At 39.3% G+C, this 26441-nt stretch overlaps 1 protein-coding gene and 1 pseudogene across 2 annotated transcripts in view; one reads left to right on the top strand and one right to left on the bottom strand.

Annotated features, from left to right (window-relative positions):
• Positions 1–25047, bottom strand: part of AFF1 (ALF transcription elongation factor 1) — a 167619-nt gene extending 142572 nt beyond the window's left edge. The window contains exons 1-2 of one of the 2 annotated variants that reach the window (XM_039845645.1): positions 24791–25047; positions 12899–12972 (exon numbers count right to left, since the gene is read on the bottom strand). In XM_039845645.1, coding sequence (XP_039701579.1) covers positions 12899–12936 — 38 coding nt within the window. In that variant the 5' untranslated portion in view covers positions 12937–12972; positions 24791–25047. The remainder of the gene's footprint in view (positions 1–12898; positions 12973–24790) is intronic. The other variant, XM_039845646.1, reaches the window with a different exon arrangement.
• Positions 16629–16744, top strand: LOC120588584 (uncharacterized; annotated as a pseudogene).
• Positions 25048–26441: the final 1394 nt, after the last annotated feature.

Below are 26441 nucleotides of genomic sequence, written 5' to 3'. Positions count from 1 at the left end.
GTCAATGAAGACAAATAGGTAGCAGTAAATCACTGCTGACACAATTCTGAAGACTTTATATACAGGCCCTAGAACGTAGTTTTTAACAGTTGGGTCAATAGTAATTGTCTCAAGAGTTACAGGATTTCAGAGAAACACTAAAGTAACCCATTAATAATAGAATAATAACAAGAACTTTGGGTTGTTTTTCCAAGAAAGCCAAATAAATACCCATCCATCATCCATCTTCTATCTCTGTGTGACCGTAACAACTCTAACAGCAGCAAACGCAATCATTTAGTAATCGCTGGGTATTTGAAAAGCAAGAGATGATGCTGAAGAATTAAACAGGCCTCTGGTGTAAAAGAAGTTACAATTTACACAGATGTGTGAAGTAACACTGAAACTCAGGAAAATAAGCACTTAGAGGTCATGTTAGTCTGGATCTAATCAGGAGAGAGAAACCACAAACAATGTGAACAGTTTAAAATAAAAAGTATTAAATCATAATAGGTGACTAACTATAAAGACATACAGAGAACTCTAAAGGGCACCCTGAGCTGAGAGAGGTTATTCAAGAAAGGGTAAACTTTGAAGAGGAGTTTTACCCCAAAGCTGGAGTTGAGATGTCAATGGTGAGGGTATGCTTACAATCCACTGAGTGGCAAAGAAATTCAGTAGACCTGGTCCATGGCAGCAGGGAACAACTCTCTGGGGTACAGGCAGGCCAAAGCTGATGGCAGGTGCACAGAGGGAGCGAGGCACTTTGTTGGCATGAGGCCTGGAGTGTGACAGTGTCTGCACTGACAGAACCAAGGCAAGGTGGTCACTGGACCCAAGCAAGGGCTGCAAAGTTGCCAAGAGACCGCATGCTCTGAGGTGCCACCACTGGATGTCCACACACACACACACACACACACACACACACACACAGTGCATGCCTGCATTGACAGACTACAGGAGGAATAGGAAAAAGCGACCACCGCAACCAGGAAGAGAAGCTTCCTAACTCCATCAATGTCCCTCTAGTGCCCTCTACTGACCAAGTTTAACACCCTGCTCGCTGCAAAGGAGAAATGCTTGAGAGTCCATTTATTACAGCAGAGCAGGTACTGAAGGGTGAATTTAGAAAAGAGAGGCATTAGTTGAAATTTGGCAAAGAGGTAGAAGCAAAGATGGGAGTGTACAAAAGACAAATGAATTTCTTAGATGATTAGAGTTTTAAAAGAGATGTTATTTCAGTGGAACCTTAAAGGATGAGTAAGATTTTGATACACTGGTGGGGGGCGGGGGAGAGTGTGTTGGTGGGGCGGGAGAGGGGTGCTGGGGAAGTGAAAGAAAACTCATTCCAGGTTGAGAGGACAGTTTTATTATTAACTCTGGGATCTTGGGCAAACCATTTTTCTTTAAGCCTACCTGTTTATAAGATACCTATGAGGTTAAAATGAACAGCGGACTGTGAATAACTCTTTGAAAACAGTTTAAAGCACTAGATGAAACACACTTGATTGTAATCTCTTTATATAGTAGAGAGGCAATACCCAAGAGCTGAAATCAGCACTTCAGTCTACCAACTAGAATTCAAGTTGTAGTACGAGTTCCTACCAGACTAATCTACTCCTACCCCAGTTCCTCCTAGACACTTGTGACATCAAGGCTCTCTACAAGTCTTTGCTGAATGAATGAGTAAATTTTGGATTATCATGAGAACAGAGAAGACCTTCCATTTAAAATCAAATGAACCTGAAGGAAAAATATGACTGCTTATGTACTTAAAAAGGTAAAAATAATTAAATATCTCCTTTCTCTACACATAGTTAGGCACATTTATCTATATCTTAATGTAATAAAACAGGAAATAGGAAACAAGGATTTTGTTGAGAAATGAATATACAGTGTCACCCATCCAAATTCTTAATAATATAATTTCCATAGTAACAAATAAAAATCAGTCTCATAATCACCTGAGCCCACAGTCAGCAGGAACATTTTATTAAGCGGTTCGCACATGGCCAGACCCCCACCATGGCCCAGGCCTCAGAGCACACAGGGCTACTGTCCTTAGACTGCCCAACGGGGCCCAGACTTTTAAACTTCCTAGAAGCTCTAGGAACACCACAGAGTTCAAATTCTCCAGGCTCTGAACACTAAAAGTATCAAAGGTCAACGGAAAGGGAAGAAAATATTTATTAAATTCCAACTCAATGCTGGTACTCAGCTGGGTTTTTAAAAAAATACGTTATCTCACGTAATTCTCATTATTTTCGGATGAAGGAAGTAGAGTTTGGAGAGATTAAGAAAATTGCCCAGCATTACACAATCTAGTGGGGCCAGAATTCAAGCCCAGGTTTAACCGATTTCAAAGCTGACTCCCTTTCTCTTGGATGTGGGCTGCCTCTCCAAGTGAAAATTTAACTGCAGTCTCACTGGGCCTGTAACAGCTGTTCTACTCACCTGAGTCACTACTGCTGGTTGAGGACATGATGACAGATGGAAAAGTAACGATGACATTAAGAACTATCCCCAAATCCTCCCATCTTGCTCCATATGTTGCCTTTTCACTCAACTCTGTCCACAAGCTGAGTAACACATATTTTTAAACATACTTTTTTTAAGACAAGTTCAATATATTCTCTGCTCTCTGTCCTATTTGAAAATCAACACCTCTATTCTTAAATTAAGGACGATTTCATATTTCAGTCATCAAATTCTCACTGAACGAAAGTTGGTCTAGCTGGATGTTGAAAAATAATCTGAAATGAGAACTGCTGCAACTTCCAACCGTTAACAGCTTGATTTACTAACAAGACCACCACCTGACATCTGTGCAAAGCTCTACAGACAGCAACGTGCTCTCTGAGAAAGCACACATCATCTCACCACAAGGCTGAAAATGCTCTGGTGAAGGCAAACCGAGGAGATTCTAACTTATCTTAGGATGGGCACCACCGCCACCCCTCGATTTTTAAATTTAATTCATCTTTTTCCTGCCATCAACTCATTAATCATCCCATCCCTCTTCCATCCTTTCTTGTCCCCACTCCACCTTCTCCAATCCAGTGTAAAGATATCAGCTTTGTTCCTTCACCAGAAGAGACGCCTGTTTCTCTGACTACATAGGCCATGCTGAAGCAATCTCCCAGGACAAGCTTTATCTTTTACTATGTCAGAAAAGAACAGTCAATTCAGAGGATCTCTGGCCCAGCCTCAGAGCTTCAAACCAGAGCTCAGAAAGTACTTCCCTGCCACAGCCCTCTGCAAAGACAATGGAGTTAAGGACTTGAGGTCTGGTGACAGAAGAAAGGAAGCGTGAATATCTGACACTGATGAGTCAGTTAACTTTTCTTTTTTCATTTGCCTCATAGGGAACTGTGAGGTGGAAATAAAATCACGCCTATCAAATACTTATTGGCACAAATCTAGCCACCGTGCTCACTAAATATTAGGGGCTGTTGGTGTCTCGACTCACAAGCCATGTTAAGTAGTAATGTCTCCCACATTCTCACCATTCCAGCAGCCAAGGGGAATGGAAGGCCTTGAATAGTCTCCTATCTACAGTTGAAAACACTTCAGCTGAAGGATAGCATCTTTCTACCCATCATCCAGGGAACCCTCTCTCTTCCAGCTGTGACCTCTGCTCCTTTCTCAGGTCTCACAACTTGTTTGGAAGATAGACTCGGAAGGTGATTACCAAACATTTGGAAAGTCAGTAAACACATTGGAATTCTTGGGCGCCCAGTGCCTTACTAGTTTCACTTGGGTTACAAAGGGCAGTCTCTGACCTCCAGTTGTTTAAAATCTGGTTAGAGCTTAGACTGATGGCAAGGAGCCAAGTGAAAAAAACAGCAAGATAAGCTTGATGGGGAGCCAGGTACACAAGGAAGGGAGTTGACTGAAGGGGAAACTTCAATTGCAGGGTTGACTTTAGAGGGCAGTTTCCAAGTTTTGGTTCCACAAAATCTGATTATTAGTGTTGCTCTCAACATAAACATAAACTGTTCAAACATGGTAAAAGTGTTGCTTTCAACATATACAGTGAACATAAAGTGTTCAAATACTATAATTTTGGTTTAAGGTTTTGACGTTATGCAAAGCCCTGTACTATACAATTAAAAGGGATACTAACTTTAAACTTTATAACTTGAAAATAGCCTTTGGACCTGTTCACAGAGTTTTAAGAATTTTCTTTAAAACTTGACCTCTTTCTGCACTGCACAGGAATAAGGAGCTTTTCTCTTGATATTGGGTGAGAAAAGGAGCAGAGGAGTCTAAGCCCTCAGTCTTCCCAAAGGGACAGGGCTCAAAAATTCTGCCCCATTCCCACTTATTGCAACAAAAATGCAGCTGAACCCAGTGCACTTCAGTTGTCAATCCTAAAGGATACCTACGGGGCCTCCCCAGGCGGAGAGCGTTTATCCGGTGTGGTGTTTGAGTGTGGACAAACCCGGAGTAACAGTGGCCGCCTCTCCATAACCTTGACAAAGATCTCCAGTGTGAACTGTCAAAATTCAAACGAAGAGCAGCCGCACGCTCACCACTAGGAAACCCTGTTTTCTTTTAATTAAAAAAAATTTAGAGGTCATCCCTCAGCTTTGTTTACAAGTAATGAGTCCTGCGGCCCCCATTTATCACCCCTGGAGATTCTTTTACACTTTGATGTGAAAAGAGTCAGGGTGCATTGTGATTTCAACTGCTTCAACAGGAATCCTTTCATTTGCAAACGAAGCCCTGGCCCCCAGTAAGAACCAACTGTCAGAAAAAATTCATTGCCTTTCCTTCCAATGATTTATCGGAGATGGGGGAAGAGAAGCTGGCTTTAAAACAACTTTTCAGCAAAGGTTCCCAGCGCACACTGAATGCATTCCCAACCTTCGCTGGTTCTTTCTCTCCAAAATGCCTCTTTCCCAAATCCCACTGCTTGTGAAAAGTGACCTTTTCACTTGAAGCTATCCCATCCAGAAGGACTTTCTTCTTCTCTCCTTTAAGCTTTCACAGAAAGCACAAGTGGCCAAACATTACATATTTGTTTAGGTGTCTGTCCCTTAGGGCAACTCTCCAGAGCAAGGACTATACCACCATCTGGAGTTGGCCACAACAGACACTCGACTTTCCCAATAATTAGGTCACAAAGGGCCCACATTCCCCCATTTTACATTAAAGGGAATTAAATATTAAGGAAGTTTAAAAGGAGCAATTTAAAGATTTCTTGACTACCTAAGAACCTGAGGTGGTAGTCAAAAAAGAGGAAAGTACATAGCACAAGTAGTACAAATTTTTTTTTCAAGAAAATTTTAAAAATTAGACTATAACATACATTTTTAAAAGTGCCCAGCTCTCACGTGCCTTTTCACAAAGGGACAAACTCTTGCAATCAGCACTCAGATCAAAACACAAAACAACACTGGCACTCTTGGACTTAAACTATTTTTAGCAAATAGACTTATCTTCAATCTAATCCAACTTTAGAGCTGATTTCTATTCTACAGGAAATACCTGGGAGAGAACCACAGGGATTCTCAACCTCAGTACTACTGACATGTGAAGCCAGAAAATTCTTTGTGGTAGGGGCCATCCTGTGCATTGTAGGATGTTTAGCAGCATCACTGACCCCCACCTACTGAACTATGACAACTAAAAATCTCTCCAGACATTCTCAATGTCTTCCCACTTCTGCAGGGTAAAATTATTTTTGGCTGAGAACCACTGGTATATAAGAACAAGGTAACACCTTAAGGGGAAGCAAAAAGACAAGTCCACAAAGTAGGACATACATTCAAATTAGCTTCCTCAACCTGTCAACAACCCTCACTCCCCCCCCAAAAAAAATTAGGGTAAATACTCTAGATTAAGACTCAAGAGACAAAACCTAATGCAATGTATGTTCTTTGGTTCACCTGAATCAGGATATAAACAACTTTAATACACATTTTAAAACAATCTGGACAGTTTGGATGTGAGCAAGTTATTAGAAGAATCCAAAATATTAATTTTATTAGGTATGAGATCAGTGTGCAATTATGTAGGGAAATATCCATATATATTTTTTATAGATCCACATAAAGCATGAAGAAGTGAAAAATTAGATGCCTGGGTTGCTTTAAACCATTTCAGCAAAGAAAAAGGAGAAAAAGAATAGATTTTAGAAAGTATGGCAAAATATTGAGAAATGTTAAATCTGGAGAATGGCATTTGAAAGTTAATGAAATATTCTCTCTGCTTCTACTAAAGACTGACTATTTCTGTGACAAAAAAATTTATTTTAAAGTGAAGAAGACAAAAGGAGAGAGTAGGCAAGAACTATGATTAAGTCTATACTAAATTAGGTTACCATGGCCAATCATGACCAATATTAATTAATTCTGTGTTGCTGCTACAATGCACAAGATTTCTTTTTCTTTCTTTCTTTTTTCTTTCTTTTCTCTCTCTCTCTCTCTCTCTCTCTCTCTCTCTCTCTAAGATTCTCTCTTTTTAACAAGAAGTCTTGGACCACCTCATGCTTTCAATAGCTTCAGTAAGGTCTGTTCACGTAACTATACCTATTAACATTTATGTAATACCTAACATTTATGTAAACATATACAATCCAACATCTACCATTTTAAAACCAATTTAAAGCAATAAAAATGGTGATACCCTGAATTGCAGGTTATGAAGAAGGCATCAGAATTTGTTGGTCAAAAGCAGAAAGGAAATTGCACAAGCCTTTCATGTTAAATGTTTAGTGTAATAATTAAAAATTTTCCCAACCAAAGCAAACTAGTTGCCCCAGGATTTCCTACAGTCTGATTGACACATTCAGCTATTAACTTCTCCAGGCCTTTGCTTCCTCCAGTACTGTGAGGCTGCCATGTAATCTGACCACTTACGGGGTTATCACGAAGTACAGAAAACAAAACTCAGATTCTGAAGTAACACCCTCCAAGCTTCTGAAAGACAGGGGAAACTGGAACTGAAATTCTCTTTTTCTTAACCCTGTCCCACAGACTCCAAGGGATGCTTGCTATAGTTTTAGAAGAAAGACTGTTATAATTGAAACCCTCCAAAAAGAAAAAGGTTCTTCCCCAAATCAAAATGGTATAAAATTAGTACCCCTACAAAGATGATATCTTAAACGATTCAGCTTACTGTTCTGAACTACCACCATGCACCAAAGTGTCACCTAAAATGACATAATGCTGATGGCCTGGATTAGTATCCATTTTATTGAAGGCACAGAATAAATATTAATTCGTTCTCTTCCAACTCTCAGCATTGGTAGAGAGTTCAGGGCTGAGAGCAAAGAGAAAAACCATGCACAAATGAATCTGCAACTGACCCACAGGCACATTGACTTGTGAACTTTGAATAATCTAAAGATTACTCTAAACATAAATCTGCCTTACCAGAAATATCTACCTAAAAGAAATGAAAACATGTGAACAAATGAAAACACATTATTCGTAACAGCCAAAAAGTGGATACAACTCAAATATCTATCAACTGGTGAACAGTAAAACATTGAAATAGCCACACAATAGAATATTATTTGGCAAGAAATAGGAATGAAATATTGATATATGTTATGACATGGGCAAATCTTAAAAATCTTATGTTGAGTGAAAGAAGTCAGTTACAAAAAACCACAGATTACATGACTGCATTTATATGAACTGTCCAGAAAAGGCAAAAGTATTAAGTTAGATTAGTATTGACTGGAGTTGGGGGTGGGAAATAGGCAGTTGCATCTATCTATTTGGGGTGCAATTCTGATATTAGGTTGTAGAGATAGTTACACAACTCAGTAAATTTACTAACAATCATTAAATTACATACTTAAAATGGCATGTAAATTATACCTCAATAAAGTGTGTGTGTGTGTGTGTGTGTGTGTGTGTGTGTTTAAGTCTATGCTACTTTTAGAATAGTCTTATGCTTTATGTGTGATTAGGACAACCCCAAAGCCAATATTAAATATAAAGTAGAATACAGTAAAACTTGTAAATGTACCCACATGCTCTCAAATGAATGTACTCTGTGTTTTGCTTTCAAAGGTCTGTTTCCTCTATGTTCTCCTTCCTATGAAAGCTACTCCTAGAGTAGCTCACAAAGGAATCTTTTCCATCCTGAGCTGCCTCTCAAGAAAGCCTTTCCCCTCAAAGTAGTATTCAGGAAGCTACTGACTCCTCTGAAACCCACCATTCTACCATCATCACCAGAGTGGTGGACTTTTATAATTTATTGAGGATTTATGATGTACCAGTCAAGGATAATAAGCACTTTACATGCATTATTCTCTTATCCCCATTTTAACAAGGCTCTAAAACTTGAGCCATTTGCCCAAGTAACCAAAGTTGTCAGAGATCTAAACACGAGCTGTCCAACTCCAGAGTCCTACCCTCAAGCTCTCGTATCACAAATCCAGTAAAAGGTCAAATGAATTTTACTGGTGAAATTATTCAATATTTCTACAGTTTAGTCTGAATTTCCCAAAATGTAACTGTTCCTTTGGAAGTAACTAATTCTGAAAAAGATTTCCCGAGGTCTGCAATAATAAGCCTAAAATCAAACTCTTCTAAATCTATCAAACCGAGTGACTCCTCCTAAACTACAAATGACAATGACATACTTAATACTTAGGAACCATTTTCTAAAATAAAGAGAAACAATGAATTCTGTGTACAAAACATTATTGCACTTGTAAATCAAACCTAAAACGACTTGTTTGGGAAATACAGGAAACCTGTTGCCCAGTTCGCAAATCCAGGTGTGGATTATTTACAATGCCAAGGCCAATCACAGTTTCAGGAAAACGAGAGCCATTAATCTCTCCAATAAGCATTTGGAAGTTAGGCCCCTGATTTACTCACACACAGAAAAACCTGTCCATATGATAAGTGCTAATCAGCTTAACACCTTCTAGCTTCCTCACTAATTGAGGACTCTTCTCAATCAGGAGAGCTACACATTATTTCAGACTCTCCTGGGAAGGAGAGCTTCCAACACTACAATCATATGATTCAAGGTTCACAAAATACAATCCCTCACATTTTCTAAGTACGTTAAAGCACATTAGCAGATCTAAGACATTTATGAGAAGTACCCATCCTTACTGGCTGAAACAATAAAATCATGTCCCCCAAATCTGGTGACATAGCCTGAAATAAAATTTCTTTCATTCTTAGTTTTATCTTAACATGTTTTCCCTGAAGCATCAAGTAAAAATTTCCCAGGACGTATCCCAGATTTCTTCTCTGGCTTCATTTACCTGAGCCCAATTTCAGAGGAATGTAATTTAGCACAGACTTCGTAAAAATTAATTTTAGTTTCCTAATCCCAAGAAGAAAATGAGATTTCAAGCAATAGGTACGACAGAAGGGTAAAAAGGGGAACATGTTAGTGAAAAGGCAAAAATGCAGGTTCTTTTTCAACAAGGAAAAGAACAGTAAATTAAAAGTCCAGGAAAAATAAAAACACCATTCAAAAGTCATGCAATTTAAAATATGGCATGAATTTGAACAACTTTCTTAGCAAAAGATGAGTTCGTTTGTCCTGATCAATATGAACCTTCTCTTTCAAGCGGTATTTGGGTTGACTTTGAACCCATAGAGGATAAATGAAACCCTAAACATTATTTTGCTTCCTGTTCAAAATCATGTAAATAATGCTGATTAGTTTTTCAACTTTTATTATCAATTTAAAGACAAAGCTTGCAAGGGCACAGATAATTATAAAATAAAGTGCGCTATCAACCTGGACAATTTAAAACTAAAAGCAGAGCTAACAGTTGGAGGATAGAAGAGCAAGAATAAGTGGAAGAAAGAATAAGGATTATTATCATACCAGACTATGGAAAGTTGATGGCAAAAGAAAATAAGAAATATTGAATACTGATTATGTAATGTATAACTCATATAGTATATTAATATAGAATACATTACTATAGTTAAATGTTAAAAACATTTAAATAGCAAAACAAAATAACAAACATCAAAACTGATTATAAAACATAAAATAGCATATGATTATATTTAAATAAAATTCAAAAGCAAGCAAAACAAATCCATGGTGTTAGATGTCAGAATAGTGGCAGCCTTTGAGGGAGGTAGCAGCTGAAAGGGGACAGGCAGGGGCTTCTGGAGAGCTGGTATTGTTGTCGCTTGATTGGTTACACAAGCGTGTTCACTTTGTGAAAATGCATCGAACTGTACTAATAATGTCTGCCCTTTTCAGTTTGTTATACTCCCAATAAAATTTTTGGAAAGAACAAAAAGCAAGCGAAAGGAAAGGAAGGTAGGGGAGAAATATAAATGAACTCAGATTCAATAGTGTCTAATGCTGATAAATCTGAAAAAAATCACAGAATAAGCCTATTATTTGTAAGAATTAAAATACTATCTTTACATTCATATTCTGTCCATGCTTATAACTTCTGATAGCCCTGAACAAAGTAAGGATTCACACTCAGACTTCTATTTAGTTTGATTAGAATTGCATACTCGATACACATCTGTTTCCTTTAAAATATGTGCTAGTCCTGGACCAGTGCCATATAAACTTGATGTTCTGGACTCCTATCGTGATTAAGCATTCAAACCAGTGAGCTATTGCTATATATTAAAAATAGAGCTCCATTTAGGATTCCCCCTAGCTTTTCACCTGTACTGGCTACTATAATAAAACAGTTCGGTAACTGCTAGAATGTTATTACAAAGGGCAGCCACCCATCCTAACTTAAATAGCAACAATAGGAAACATGTAAATAATAGAATACAAAATATCTTTTTAATCTTGCCACTGATTATACTGTTAACTAATTTAATGGCTCCTTCCACCAGAAATTATGCTAGAAACAATGTCAACTACTAGAAACTTCTGAAAAATCGACCTCCACAAAAATCTTATAATTGAAATTTAAAATTTCTTCATCCTCTTTCATTTTCACCAACCCAATATTTACATTATTTTGTAGGAAGACCCAGTTTTAATACTCTATAGAAGTCAATGCTCCCTAACTGATGAATTCAAAGGGACCCTAATCAAATGCCAACAATAACTTTTCTAGAAAATGATTAATCACTTCAGAGTATATGTGGGAATGTAATGACAAAGAATCGGCCTGAATATTAGAATCTATAAAAATATAATGAACAAGTATGGCACATTGCCAAAAGATACAATCAATGGAACAAGAGTCTAATAATAGATCGAAGAACGTGATAGAATTCAGACAAAGCACTCAAATCAGTGGGAAAAGATAGATGATATAATAAGTTATGTTTGAACAAGTGGCTAGCCTTTTGCTTAAAAAAAAAAAAAAAAAAAAAAAGGCTCCCTAGCATCCCCTGAACTTTTTCACTTTCTTATTAGTATGGGAATTCACAACACATATTTTACACTAAAATTAATAACAGATGGATCAAAATACTATAAAGTCAAAAAGATCTAAAATGGGTCACAAGTTAAGAGGGCTAAACAGCTAACCAAATATGTGAATCCAGCTTTGTGGGAATTGTAGTGAACTAGAAAACATCTGTGCTTTCCCAAACTTTTTTTTTTAACACCAAGTCTGTGAGGCAAGCTGAGAAAGCACATGTCTACAGGAGCAAATCAGGTGGGAGTTCTGGAGTTCTGTTTGACCCGCAGGCTCAGGGGAATCAACATATCAGCACACCCTGAGAAGTATTAAGACGTACTACTTAGGAAGTTCTGAATTAGACAGCTCTGCCTTGTCTAAAGGAGCAGTAGCTATTCAATTCTGAGTGTTCTATATGGTAATACAAGCCTGATGTTGTTTAACACTAAATTTTTCAAGAGAAGATGGAAGTCTAGATAGTTATATAAAAAACGTTGGCAGATATATCCTTTTAGAACACAAGGAGTCCGAACAAAGCCCATCTGTTGGCCAATCTATCCCATAGGTCACCAGCTTACAAGTTCTGATTTAAATGCAAGAAAAAAAATGAAACCATTCAAGCGCTGCAGAGAACACATGACACTATTTTTACCATCTTGGAGTAGGAAAGACCTTTCTAAGCACAATCAAAACCAGAATGCATAAAGAACAAGACATTTGACTACATAAAAATTCAAAACTTATGTGTAACCACATTAGGAACAAGTCTAAAGACAGATGACAACAGTTTCCTCCCAGGCTCTAGCAGAATGGATTGTTGCAGCCTGGGTCACATGCCTTCCTCTGTGGGGGAGGAGAGAGTACCATGTTTAACAACAGTACCAGAACCACCTGGAATAAAGAATGAGTTTCTTGAACAGAAAGGGGGATAAAGTAGGAAAACATCTGGAATAGAGAGACACCATCATCTATTACTCAATAAATATTAGCTGAGTAAGTTTGAGTCTCATACTTTAATATGTTTTTGAATCTAATAGAATAAAACTGATGAGTGATATTAAGAATTCTTTCTGGCTAGCAAATGAGTTATTCTTAATAACTGCATCAGAATGTGAATATGCACCCACCAACAATGGTCATGTAATATATGCAAGAAGGCAGTTTACTGTATGTGCAAAGTTGGAGGGAAAGATGTGAAAGTCAGAAAATGTAACAATGATAGAATACCTTCCTTCAAGGCTCTCATGATAAGGTGGATTTCATCATATTTGTTTCAGCACATGCTGAATATGCGCGCATTTTCCCAGTTCGGTACAATATGGACCAGTGTCTTGAACACTGAATTAGGATGCTGATCTCATGTAATATCCACAAGTTAAAGAAGTGAGTTGAGACTCAAAGTACCAAATTTAAAGAAAATATGTAGCCAGTCTAACAGGTTTGACTTTATGTAGAGAAACCCAAAATTTTCACATTTTCATGTATCTGGGTTCATAAGTTGCAAAAATGAAAAGGACCAAATTATTCTTTGAGAAATAAATTATAAAATTAAACATCATCATTTTTGAATTATGGATAAATTCATACCTGTTGCCACTGCTCTTGACTCTTTCAGTAAACGCCATTGCTGTCAGTCAGTGGAAAGTGACAAATGTATTCATCTGAAAAAAAATAAATAGCCTGTGAATATCAGCCCATAAATAAAAGCACAGGCATGCCTAACCTGTAAGAAATCATACTGGAAAAGGAATTCAAAGTTCTCATTTGAATTAGAAAATAGTTCTTCACCAACTTCCAAGCTGCATGAACAAACTGGCTAGCATATATCAAAGGCCAAGTGCACTTTTAATTTTGAGGCTGCTACTCAAAGCCACTTCAGCAAGAAAAAAAAAGTGCACAAGTTTATCATGAGAAGAAAGGAAATAACATTTCCCCAGTGTCTACTATGTGCCAAGCATTGTGTTAAGCCCTTTTAAAAATGACATTTCATGTAAACATCACAATAAACTTGCAAGGTAGATACTGATACCCATATACTGATTGATATCCCATTTAAAGATAGAAAACTAAAACTCAGCTTTAATTTGCCCGAGAAAACAAGTTGTGTCAGCATCCTCACTAGAATCAAAAGGTAAAAGAGTATGCAAGAGAAAGGAAATCAATGTTGATCTTTACATAAGAATTCAACACTTAATAAAATAAAAAAGTGGGCCCCAGTAAGAGCCAGTCTTAAGGTTTTACTTCCACTCATAAAAGGTACTTAATTCCCAATGCAATCCTTGAGCATTCTCTCATAATAGTATTGGATTTCTTTAAGTTGTTATCCAACTTGGGCAGACAGCTTTAGTACCATCTTGTGTGTCTCTAGAAACAATCTCTCTCTCTCTCTCTCTCTCTCTCTCTCTCTCTCTGGTCTCTTTCCTGTTCTCTCTGTCTCTCTACCTTCTTCTTCTTCTCTCTCTCTCTCTCTCTCTCTCTCTCTCTCTGGTTTAACACTATCAACAGCTGTTTCCTTTTCCCTTTCTTGTATGTGTCTGTAAATTTACTGCAGTTATCCTAACTTGCTTTAAATAGTTTCTATTTTTTTCAAACATCCTTAAGGCAAAGGCTATGTTACTAAATTATCTTACTACAGATTTAACAAATCATTTGATACAAATGGAAACTCTATATTAAATTTATAACAATTTTAGCAGCCTGATATGTTTAAGAGACTGTTACACTTTTGGCTAAGGTTGAAACACTGAATTAGTCCTTCAGCTCTACTCTGACTCCTGATAAAGTCTTTAATTTCACCGACCATGAAATGAAAATTGCTGACTTGATGATTACAACGTTTCCATATGAGTAACTATCATTTGTCACTCATCCCCCCCACCCCCCACTGCCCCAAAGAATGCAACATGGATACTGCAAATATTCTACTTAAATTCACACTAGTAGAGCTTTTCAGAGTCAACATGCTTGGAGCCAGTTACTCCTCCAACCAGATACGGTGGCCTTAAGCAAGTTTTCTAAATTCTCCAACGCAAATCCCACCATAAGCACTCTCTCAATTCTCTCTCACTTTCCCTCTCTCAAAGATACTTCTGTTTCTCCTTCTCCCCCTCTCCTCCTCTATCCTTCTTCTCCCTTCTTTTCCTCCCTCCATCCTATAATTTTCTCTCTCCCTTCTAACCCATTTTTCCCTATCCCACTTTTTGCTGCTTCTCATTTTTCCTTGACAAGCAGGGCTGGCATACAGTAAGTGATCGATAAAATAGTAGGCATTCATTTTGGCATTAATCTTCCAAATGTCATTAAAGCTTCTGAAGAGTCTGTGATGGCGGTGCCTCACATGACGGTCCCAGTGGATAAGCTGCACCTGCCTGCAGCCTAGCAGTGCCCACCCCTAGGGCCAGTTGGTGGAAAGAGGGCAGTGCAGGAGGAGGCAGGTTGGCCTGCTGAGGGATGCCAACCTGAGAGAGTGGTCCTGAGCTCCTTGTTTGTTCATTTACTCACTGAGCCACTAATATTTCCTGAGCATCTAGTCTAAGGCAAGTACTGAAAATAAGAGAGTGAAGGAAAGAGACTCTTGCCATCACTGAATTTATAAACTACAGAAGATAAACAAAAACAAAATATACTATACAGATGATAAATATTAAAAGGCTATAGATTAAAACAAAGAGAAAGTATAGCATGCCAAAGAGGAAATGAGGTAAGGTGCTGCAATTTTATATAGGGTTGTCAGAGAATGTAACATTTGAGCAAAGACTTTAAAGGAAGTTAGGAGTGAGCCATGCAGCTCTATAGTGGAAAATGGTCTTAGAACTCTGATGGTAATTGTGTGTAGATGTAGGTTCCTCTGTTGTAACAGGTCCCTCTCTAATGGGAGATGCTGATACTGGGGAGGAATTGTGCATGTGTGGGGGCAGGGAGATCTATGGGAAATCTCCACCTTTAGCTCAATTTTTCTGTGAACCCAATTGTGCTCAAAAAAGTCTATTTAAAAAAAAAAATGGTCCTAGAGACTGACAAAGCCAAGATTGACTGAAGGAGTCAGCCAAACCCCTAGGTGTCATCACTGGCTTCTTCGGTGGTGGGTAGAATATAAAATGAGAGAGACATTTTCTGGGAGATCTGGCCCCTGGGCACAGCCAGGGACTTATCTGTGCAACTCACAATTTTGCTGGGAGGCACAATCTTTTCCATAGAGGCAGAGGCAAGAAGGCTGCATCACCAGATTATTGACTATTTCAGTTATGTCTCACAGAAAGGCCTGTGAAAGGCTGTTTAGGTACTGATGTATGATTTGCACAGCTGTATGGAGTAGCCATGCAACTCAGATATAAGGTCAGGTTAGAATGGAGGCCTGCAGTGGTCAGGACAGTATTATCCTAAACCTCTGCTAAGAAAGGAAATTGCATAGGGGGTAGCGGGTGTGGGGAGCGGGGAGGCAGACAGGGTAAAGGTGGTCAAATATGTGGTGACAGAAAGAAATCTAACTATGGGAGATGAACACAAAGTGTAAATATATAAGCATGACTTACTGTTAAAGTGTACAGCTGAAACTTATTGGATTTCGTTAACCAATGTCATCATAAAAAAAATAATTTAAAAAAAAGGAAATTAGCATATATTTCAGTTTAGCATTTCTCTCTTTCAAAGAATTTTTCTTAAATATATAGCCACATTACCTATAAGGAGGTATGTGCAATAAAATATTGTTTATAATAAGAAAACTGGTAACAATCTAATACATATCAACACAGAAATGGCTAAATCAGTTAGGATACATTACAAGATGCAATGTAACATCCAAAGAATAGGTTTATCCCAACAAGATGATGAACAAAACACACAATGTGAGCAACTTTAAAAAAAAATGTTTCCAAACAAAAAGGGAAGGAAAAAAAAGAAATGAAAAAGAAAATGCTTTGTTTTTACATTTATGCATAACACATGCATGCACATGCATGCACATATACCAAACTGTTCACAGTAACTTCTCTGAAAAAAAGGGCACTTTCACCTTTTTTTTTTTTAATGCTGTGGAATCCTTTAATACCCATGTAAACATTTTTTTTCTCCAAATATGGGGACTGGGAGAAAAGTGTACTGGCTTATAAATCAGAAGGTCTTCCTGAAGTTTTCATACATTTTTATATTATTTTTACTAGATTATAAAGACAAAATGGAATAATAAAAGGAGGGAGCAGTTTAAAATCTTCCCTTTTAAAAAATAGCATGAAAGAGGACATGGTTCCATAGTGTAGCGGTTAGCATGTCTGCTTACATGGAGAAGGTCCTGGGTTCATGCTCCAGTGGAGCCTCGGTCTACCGCCATGCCACCCTGAACAAGCCCGATATCTGATCTCAGAAGCTAAGCAGGGTCAGGCCTGGTTAGTACTTGGATGGGAGACCACCTAGGAAGACCAGGTGCTGTAGGCATAAATAATAATAATAATAATAAAATAGCATGAAAGATATAAACCTGGCTCTATTTAAAAATGGAGTAATGCTGTACAGCAGAAAGAGAAAAGGTTCAAGTGAGACAGGTGATCACTTAATTACAGCAAATTAAGCCGTAACAGCTTCAGTGCCCTACTCTCTAAAATAGAAAATAGCCTATTTTACAGAATTACCTAGAAAAGCGACTCATAACCTAGCTAAAATGCCTAGCGCACTGACACATCATAGGCATTCGATACATGGCAGCTCTCATTATCTCAGTCAGCACTGTCTACACTAAAGTTTATGTCAGTGAAACAGACTGTTTCTTCAGGAATGTACTCTGCCAAGTCTATTTAAGTGACCCTTCTATAGTCCTTCCAGTCTCTTGCAATGTAAATTTATTTAGAAATGAAACTGTCATGTATATCAAACTGCTTTTCTTTCCAAAATAGCAGGTAAAACAATTAATGTAAAAAAAAAAATTTTTTTTGGTTTTATATACTTATACCATATTCCTATAGAATTACAAGGAAGGAAAATGAGGAAGGAGAAATTTAAAATATGATTCAAGATATTTTCAAATATTCTGTTCTGGTCATTAAGTGTTTCCAAAAGCTAGCACATTCAAGGGAACCCACCTCTGAGGAGTCTTTAAGACATGCTGGTTAAAAAGCCTGCTTTGCAAACTACTAGCTATTAAGACCTCAAGAAATTCACTGTTCTCTAAGGTCTCAGCTTTCTCATCAGCAATATGGGGCTTCATGGGGTTGTCATAAGGTTAGATAAAATGTTTGGGACATTTTTAGCATAATGCCCAGCTCATGGTAAGCACTCAAGAAATGGTAGTAGTTGTTCTAGTTATTTTTCTGCCAAAGCACATGCTCAGGAAAAGCCATACATTAGAGACGCTTTTCAACTGGAGAAACATTTAAGCAGGTCTCAAAGCCCTATGACCATGACCTAGTTTCCAAAGGAGACTATGAGGTAAATAACTCAGTCTGGAGTCTAGAGGATGCCTGGACTTGTCAGTCATCGCTGGTCAGATTTACTTCCCTTCGCCTCCCCCACACATAACCTCCAGGAATAACAGTCTCTTGGTAACAGGCAATGTGTCAGCACTGAGTCATGTGTCATACACTGTTTTCATCTGAATTCTCCAGAACTCTACCCCAAGTAGATCATAATCTTCCAAGGGCCCCAAACTAACCAGATCACCTACAGTTCCTGCAGCTCTCCAATGCCATGTGGAGCCCAAAAACTTAGCAACCCATAGGGAACACAATTTCCCCAACTACCTCTTCTTTACTTCAAATCTTTTCTTCCAGGGGGCTCTGGCATTACCTTGCATCTTGTTGGGTCCCTCTCATCATTAGGTTCTCAGGTCAATGATACAGTCTCAAAGAGTCCTTCCCTGATTACAATAGCTAACATAGCACTGCTGTACCTTCAACCACACCCTCCAACTAACCCCCTCTCTATTCCTTCATAATCTATATGGGTTAGGAATGTATCTTGCTGCAAGTAGCGACTGCTTAATTAAGAGGTTTATATTTCTCCTATAGCAGTGGTCCCCAACCTTTTTTGCACCAGGGACCTGTGCTCCCATCTGAGGGAGCTGAGGCGGTAGTGCTAGCTCTGGGGAATGACCGCAAATACAGATGAAGCTTTGCTTGCTTGCCTGCTGCTCACCTCCTGCTGTGTGGCCCCGTTCCTAACAGTCCACAGACCAGTATGGTCCACAGCCCAGGGGTTGTGGACCTGTCCTATAGCAAGTCTAGAAGTTGATAGCTACTGGTATAATTTTAGCTCTTCAATTAGGAACTCTTGTCGCTTTCTGCTCTGCCATATTTAGCATGTTGTCTTTATGCTTGTCATCTTATGGTACAAAAAGGTTTCTTCCATAACCCAACATCTTATCTGCATTCCAGGCAGGAAGAAGATGAGAGGAGGGTGACTATGCCTCCTTTTGTCAGAAAAGGAAAATCTTTCCCCAGAACCTTGACTGTCAAATAACCAGAACTAAGTCACGTGGCCTCAAGCTGCAGGGAAGGAAGATAAACCAGGATATAAATTGTCATCACTGGCTGCGAACAAACATGATTTATCACCTGAGGCTTGGTACAATGTAGTCTCACACACAATTAAGTTTCTCTTAGCAACAACAACAACAACAACAACAAAAAAAAAATAGGAATGGGCATTGGGTAGTAAAATAACAGTGTTGGTCCCACATCTTTTTATTGTACTTACCGCTATCTGAAATTAACTTATGTATAAATAAACAGACAATGGTTACTTGTTTATATTTCCTCAACAAAATGCAAGCTCCATGTGTAGCTTTATGTATATATCGCTGGAGTCTATATTTTAAAATAATTGTGAACTTTCTCAGAGTAGGCAGGTATTACAGACTCTGGAAGATAGGGAAGATAGTCTAGGTTATGCTACAGTAGCAAATTAACCCCCAAATCTCAATGGCTTGACAGAAGGAAGAATTATTTCATGCTCTTTCTTTATGTCCATTGCATATTGGTGTGCTGGGGTAGGGAGGAGGGTAGGAAGCTTTTCTCCACAATGAGAAACCCAAGCTGTTGGAAGTTCTACTATCGCAAAATGAGGCTTCAGGGTTTACTGTAATGAGAGAGAGTTGGAAGGTTTCATAAGAGCCACTTAAGTGCCTCGGCCCAGAAATACACATTACTCCCACAGATAGCCCACTGGACAGAATTAGTCACATTATTCTGTAACCATAAGGAGGTGGAGAAACATAGGAGAGCGCATGAATATTACTAGTAAATGTTTCTGCCTTGTTCCCCATGGGCTGGTAAAATATCATATGATGCATTATCCCTATTTTAGAATTTAGACCCATTAAAGAAGTTTCTTGGAACAAACTCAAAGTTAGAGATACTCAGTAAATCAATTATTTCAACTTATAAGCAACACCATTAAATTTTTTTTTCCTTCAGGAATTATAATAGGAAATATTTCTATAGTACTTATGCTCTGGTCCAAGTACTTGCTAAATCTTAATACCTTTAATCTACCGAACTACTCAATAAGGGAGATACTACTATATTGTTAACCCCATTTTATAAGGGAATGGTAAAGTGTTGGGAGCCATTCTTCATGGGTCTATGGCATTTCTGCACATTGTACAAGCAGAGGCACCAACTGCGGTTATTCCATACGATCCTTAAGAATACTTGCATAGAGATCAGCCTTGGAAAATAGAGATAGTGTCTTCTTCTGGAGCAAAGGGCAGCATATATACTGTCCAGTATCATCAAGATAATGAGTCCCTCTGGAGCAAAGGGCAAGCATGCTTACTGCCCACTATAAAAGACTGGGATTCCTTAAACTCAGGATTCCCCCTATAATGCAACCCACTGTGTTTTCAGGTGTCACCTGACTCTCTTCATACCTCCTTTTGGAAACTAGGGCTTAGGGAACGAGTGTAAGAAAATGTTGATATTTTAGCTACAGCTATTATAATGAGTTATCGAGTCATTCCCAGGAGTCCATGAAACTGTGGCAGGTTAACTTTGTTAGTCCTAAAGTAGGGTAAATTCTCAGAGCCTTCGCAGTTCGTAATAAGAAGTTAAGTAATTTGCCTAAGGCCTGACAGATAGTAGGTGGTATATCCAAGATTCAAGTCCAAGCTATCTGGCTCAGACCATGGTTTTAAATTCTCTGCTACACTGCAGTGGTTCTCAAAAGTGTAGTTCCAGATCTGGCAACATCAACATCACCTGTGGACATGTTAATTCTTGGGCATTACTCCAGACCTACAGAATCAGAAACTTGAGGGGAGTGGGGAACAGGTAGAGAGACACATCTGTGTTTTAAAAAGCCTTTCAGGAGATTCTGATGCTTACTATAAGTTTGAGAATCACTTCTACACTGCATATATTTACCAAATCTACATGATTGAAGGAAATGGTAAGGGTATATCTCGATTTATATAGGACTGTGAGCTGAATTTCATAACTTCACTAATAGATTTCAAGCACTATGGGAGATGGTTCATAAGCCCTTGCATTTAATTTTTAGGAAAGTAAGGATCTTCATATGGTGCAAATAAACACCACATGTCTGTTTAATAGGTCTGCATAATATTTTCCTTTGGAGTCACAAATATCTGTCCAGAATACTAAATGAAAATACCTGCTTTTTCATTCCCATAATGATCAGAAAGAATTACTTAGCCAAGGAGAAATACTATTTATATTTTAGAGTCAAGCTGTAATTCTTGAAAAACAGGAAACCACATATCGACACAGCCAACACAGTGTACCATAGTAGAAAGGGCACCAGGCTTTGAGTCACAGAGTCAAGTCACTTCTTCAACTCAATTTCCTGATTTTAAAATGGAAAATGAACTCCAACTTCAGAGTTACAATTAGGCTTAAATGATATATCATGTAAAGCTGTTGGTAAACAGCTTTGGTGCTACACGAATGTAAACTCCACCTGCATGGGCTCTTTCTCTTTCTTGACCATGGTGTTCTCAGTTTCTCCAATGCTCAGAGTACTGTGTGGCACACAGAAGATGCTCAATACTTATGAGGTATTAGAAATGAATATGAGGTATTAATGATGTAATTGATTCCTCTGGGCTCCACTTGTCACAATAATCTCAATCTTTTAATAGGAAAAAGTCACTCTAACAAGAAATCCTTAGTCATGTTTAAAATGGGCCAGATAATTTAAGAAAATCAGCTGATTTTCCTCCCCTGGAGAACATTAGTGAAGGAGTTCTGTCCTAAGGCAGAAGATAGAAACTGCTATTAGCTACCCTAATAGCCTTAGGGTCTCGTGGTTTCAAGTCTACAACAAACTGCTGTGCACATATAAACAGTCAAGAATGAAGGATGTGTACCTGCAAAGAACTACATATTTCACATTTATTTCTGCACCGTGGTAGAATTTTAATAAATGGATTACAGAGTTTATATAATCTATTTTAATAAAATCTGAGATTCAACAAATATTAAATAAGCAACAACTGTGTACAAAAGAGAGCAAGTGCTAGAAAACCACTGCCTATTAAATATCTTTCGGCAAGAGAAACCATTGTTGAATTTATAATTTAATGAGGGAAATGTTACAAAACTTTGTATATTTGTGGTAAATGCAGTTCCTTAATTTATACTCTCTCCAAAATTCTTTCTCAATCACCTGAAAAATTAGTTAACGGTCTAGCATCTTGAAATAGGGGGACTTTGGGCTTCTAGCTTCAACAGATATAGCTAAGATAGCGAATAAATTCAAGTTGGAGGACCATTTTCAGTGTAGAGCTTTGATAATAGGGAGAATATCCTAGCTATGCCGCTATACCTTAAGAGACATTTGCAGGGCACACTGTCCCCTGTGTATGGCTTATAATCAAATATTTATATGTAAATTAGCTCTACCTTTTAAAAAGTGAAAGCATAAATCTGTCTCAAGATTTGGACCTGTCAACTAACTTCGGAAAGGATTAAGTAAATTTGTTTGATGAAAGCACAAATTAGAATTGAGCATGAAATTCTTCTTACTTCTTTAAAAATATTGAAAACAAGTTTGCCTTTTCTAAGCTTTTATTTTTTGCCCATCTTTTTAACTCCCAAGGCAATATAACTTCAATTGAACAATCACATGGTTATAGTGATTACAACTCATGTATAAGTATCATAACTGAATGGTCCTTTTCCAAATTTAATACAAAACCTAATTAAGCAAGTATCTTAGTCAATTAAAAAAAGTAACTTTCAGTACAACCAACTCCCTACAAAATTCAGTTAAAGCAGAAAGGAAACAAGGCAGCCAGTTTAATGTAGTCTATTTACTGTCTTGTAACCCCAGTGAAACAGTGACTTCTGGTGGCAAAAAATGCATGCATATTCTGCATCTGGTAGGAGAAAGCAATGTTTAAAATCACCTGGGCTTTATTCTTGCCATAAATTTTCTGTCTCTAGATGACTTCTGAATTCTAATTTAACACATTATAATTTTTTGAAATTATATTTTCATAAAGTTCAAGAGTTTCTAAGCAAATGACAAACGCCAAAGACATTACAGAAATTCAATTGCTACAGTAAATGAATAAGACATATTAACTCTGATATGTAACAGTTCATTTTCTTCTTGAAAGTGGTAAATGAAAAGTTCAAAGTAATATACAATATACCTGCAAGTACTTCATCCCCAGTCTCATCATTCCTGTAAGTTATATTTAGAAAAATAAAAGGGGGTAGTCCCCAATATCGAAACTTGTTTTTTCAAACTAAGCCTGTCCCAAATCCATTCCTTGATTCCTTCTCTCCTAAATTAGTTGAATTCAAATTGGTTTATCTAGTTTTAAGTATTATCTATTCTCTTGCTTTCTCTCCTAGTCTCCCTTCCTTCATTCTCTCGAGTCGCTAGTTTTCTTCATTCCTTTTCTGCATATTTATCTTAAAACAAACAAACAAAAAAAAACAAAACTTTCCAACACTGGCAAGAGACACCACCTTTAAATCAAGGCACACAAGCCATCCAGGATTTTCAATTCTCTTGTGAATTTATTTCCAGAATATCCACTCAAGGAATCCTTTTCACTAAAGATGAAAGGCAAGCTAAGGAAATACATTAGACAGAGGAAGTAAACATTGAAACAGGGCCATGCCTAGGTATTCTTATGCCTCTCAGCAGAACTAGACTCCTGGGTCCAAAGGTCTTTTTCTTTTTCGTGCCTTCTATTCCCACCTGGAGTCTGACATCCCGTGGGTCTAGGAGAGGCATCCCACCGCTGCCTATCTACTACGAGCTCTGCAGGACCTAGCTCTGAAATAATCTTGCATAAGCAAAATCTCCACACCTCTCAGGTCGCTCTCGCGCCTGACGTTTCTGTGCCTCAATTACTGAGCTCTTCTCACTTTGCAACTGTCCCGGAGAACACTGGGTCTTCGCCTTAATTTACGGTTTCGCCTTGAAAGTTTTAAAATCTGTCTTGTTCCTCAATGGTATGTCATATCCCCCGCAAGCAATGTACACCAACGGGGTCAAAATCACCCCATCCCACCCTTAAAATACAACACAAATACTGTCTGCAAGGCCCTTCCGCCCTCCCAACAGAGCCAGGCTAGCAGAACTTTCGAACACACCTCGACTTCTAAAGCCAAGGGTCTTCCAGACACAATTTGCATAACACTACGGGGCTGTGGAAACTCCAAGAAGACAAACCGAGTGCGAAGTACCAAGACCGTCGAAGGCCTCTCGCAGTTTCATTAACTGACATTACATTAAAGTACGGTACATACGACCTTCCAATTCCTGTTCCTTTTAATTCGCCCACCTCGGCACTCTCAAGATTGGAGGGCTCTCAAGCGGCAGTCACAGAGTATCAGACACACCCGAGAAGAAAATTATCAAGAGAAATTAACCAGTCCCACGCTCTGCAGACGGCGCCTAGCTCCGCCCCAGGAGCAAGTCTCAGGGGTGCCTCCAACTTTTCCCCTCCCTCTCTACAGGCTGCGGACCACCGACACGCGCCTCCTTCTCAATCACTTTATCTGGGATTGGAACCACTAATCTCTCTCTACCAGACGCAAGGGAGAGAGGTGACAATGCCGGGAAGAAGGGGACTCGGGATGGAAAGAAAAGCCCCGCTTTTACCCACCCCCACCGCGAGAAACTTCGGAGACTCTATTACGCAACCCTGGGACCAGGTTCACATAACAGAACATCTTTCCGCAAGGCGCGGGGTACTCCGGCAGATGTCTGAGTTTGGGGAGTGGGAGCGGGGGAGAAGGATGAGTCTCTTCCTGTGATCCTCTCCCCGGTTTTTCTAAACGGTACCTGCCTCGCATTTGCAAGTAAGGGTGGTGCGAGCTCCGCGTCTCCTTCGCCCGCTCTCCCCGAAGGTTCCCACCGGAAAAGTGGGAAGGCCAGCGACTTGAGTCAGCGTGCTGGGAAGCCGGCAACGAGGCGGGGGAGAGCCTGGGCTTCCCAGAAATCAGCGCCTGTGGTTCGGGGCCAGGCTGACCGATCCCCAGCCCGGGGACGCGGGGCTCCGCTTACCTTCTAGACCCGTCGTCCTCCCGTCTCGGGGTCGTACGCCTTCGCCCCCTCCGCCTTCCCCTGACCTGTTGCGGTGGGAAAGGGGCGCCGGTGCGGAGAGCTGAGGGCAGCGCGTCCTCCAGCTGCTCAGCGGCGGCTCGCGCAAGACGCGGCTCAGGAGCAGCGGGGGCGAGAATGCAGCTGGGCCGGCGACGCGCGCAAGCCGCGGCCGACTGCGCAGGGGCCGCGCGCTCGTCCGCTCCCGGCTCGCGAGCTCCGCGCGCCTATCGCCCCAGAACGCCCGGGAGCTAGGCCACGCCCTCCTCGGGAGGCCACGCCGCTCTCCCTGGAGCGGCTTTCCGCGGCTCCGCCCCGCCCACGCCCTTCAGCTGGCGCCACCCAACTGGCAAGGAACACAGCCGCCCTCCGCTGGAGACCGTTGGGAGGATGGAGGGGGAGCAGCAGCTCAGGGTGGATATTGCAGTGACAGCACCAGCAGCGTGGGTGACCCTGCCCAGGGCTGGTGTGGGGCACAAGAACCCTTTCGCTTTACACCAAGATTAAGCTCAGAATCAAGTTTGACTAAAAGTGTCAAGGAGGCTTTTTGCAATCTCCTATGCAATTGAAACAGAATCTGTGCCCTTTAAAGGAGATATTAACTAACATCTGGGGAGCGTTGTACAGTTTGTAAAGGACTTTTCACACACGGGCCTGCCTCATCTTCACGACAACCTTATAACATATAAATTATTGTTGCCATGTCCCAAGTAATAAAACCGAAGAGTCGAAAATAAATATTGTGCACAATATCACAAACTACGGAGTGGTGTGGGAAAGCATGTCTCCTGAATTCAGCCTCGGGTTCTTGCTCTTCACCAGCCCAATCCTAGAAAATTCTAATGAATGTAGAGGCTTTGACAAAGAGACTCAAAAGAAAGGGAAAGTTAACGTCTAGTTAAGTTGCTTCCCAATCACTTCTAGTAACTTACAGGAGAAAGCATCAAGCTGTCTTTGTGTCACCGTCACCTTCCTCCCTGAAAGAGATACAGAAAGATTACATCAAACGGCCCAGTGTTTTTTTCCGATAGCTTAATGGTTTAAAATGGGTGAAATGGTTTGCGTGAAGAAAATCATCTTGCTCAAATGCAATATAATGTATTAAAATACCCGCTCCTTGCCCTTTGTGTTCTTTCCTTGTTGTTGTTCTTGCCGTTGCTTTGCCCCTCATGGCTCCTTCATAATTCACATGAACAGTGTTTGATTAAAAACCTAATGTATAGATATTTGTATTTCCAAATTAAACCCTATTTTCCTAATTTCCTAAAGATTGTTTTCCAAAATATAACTCTTCTCCCTATTCCCTGTGCTCTCATGATCATGCTGATTTCATTTACCTTAACAGCTAAAATAATGTCCCTGATGAAATCTGCTGTGCCTCTAGATGAAGCTTTGGAGGTCACCCCTGAGCAAAGTGGGACAAGAATCACCTCTGACAGATGGGTGTTTGTGTACTTATTAAAGATCTCCAAGAGAGATTGAGATTTATCCTAGTCATAACAAATATTTTAACCTTTTTGTTATGGAATTAATATATTTCATTGTAAAATATATATAAGCATAGTAATATTTTATAATGTGAAGATTTTTTATCACTCCTATTAAAACTTTTTCT

Source organism: Pteropus medius, unplaced genomic scaffold (genome assembly GCF_902729225.1).
Source record: "Pteropus medius unplaced genomic scaffold, Ma_sr-lr_union100, whole genome shotgun sequence".
Classification (NCBI taxonomy): domain Eukaryota; kingdom Metazoa; phylum Chordata; class Mammalia; order Chiroptera; family Pteropodidae; genus Pteropus; species Pteropus medius.
The sequence above is the reverse complement of the archived record's forward strand: the minus strand, read 5'-3'. Positions and strand labels throughout refer to the sequence as shown.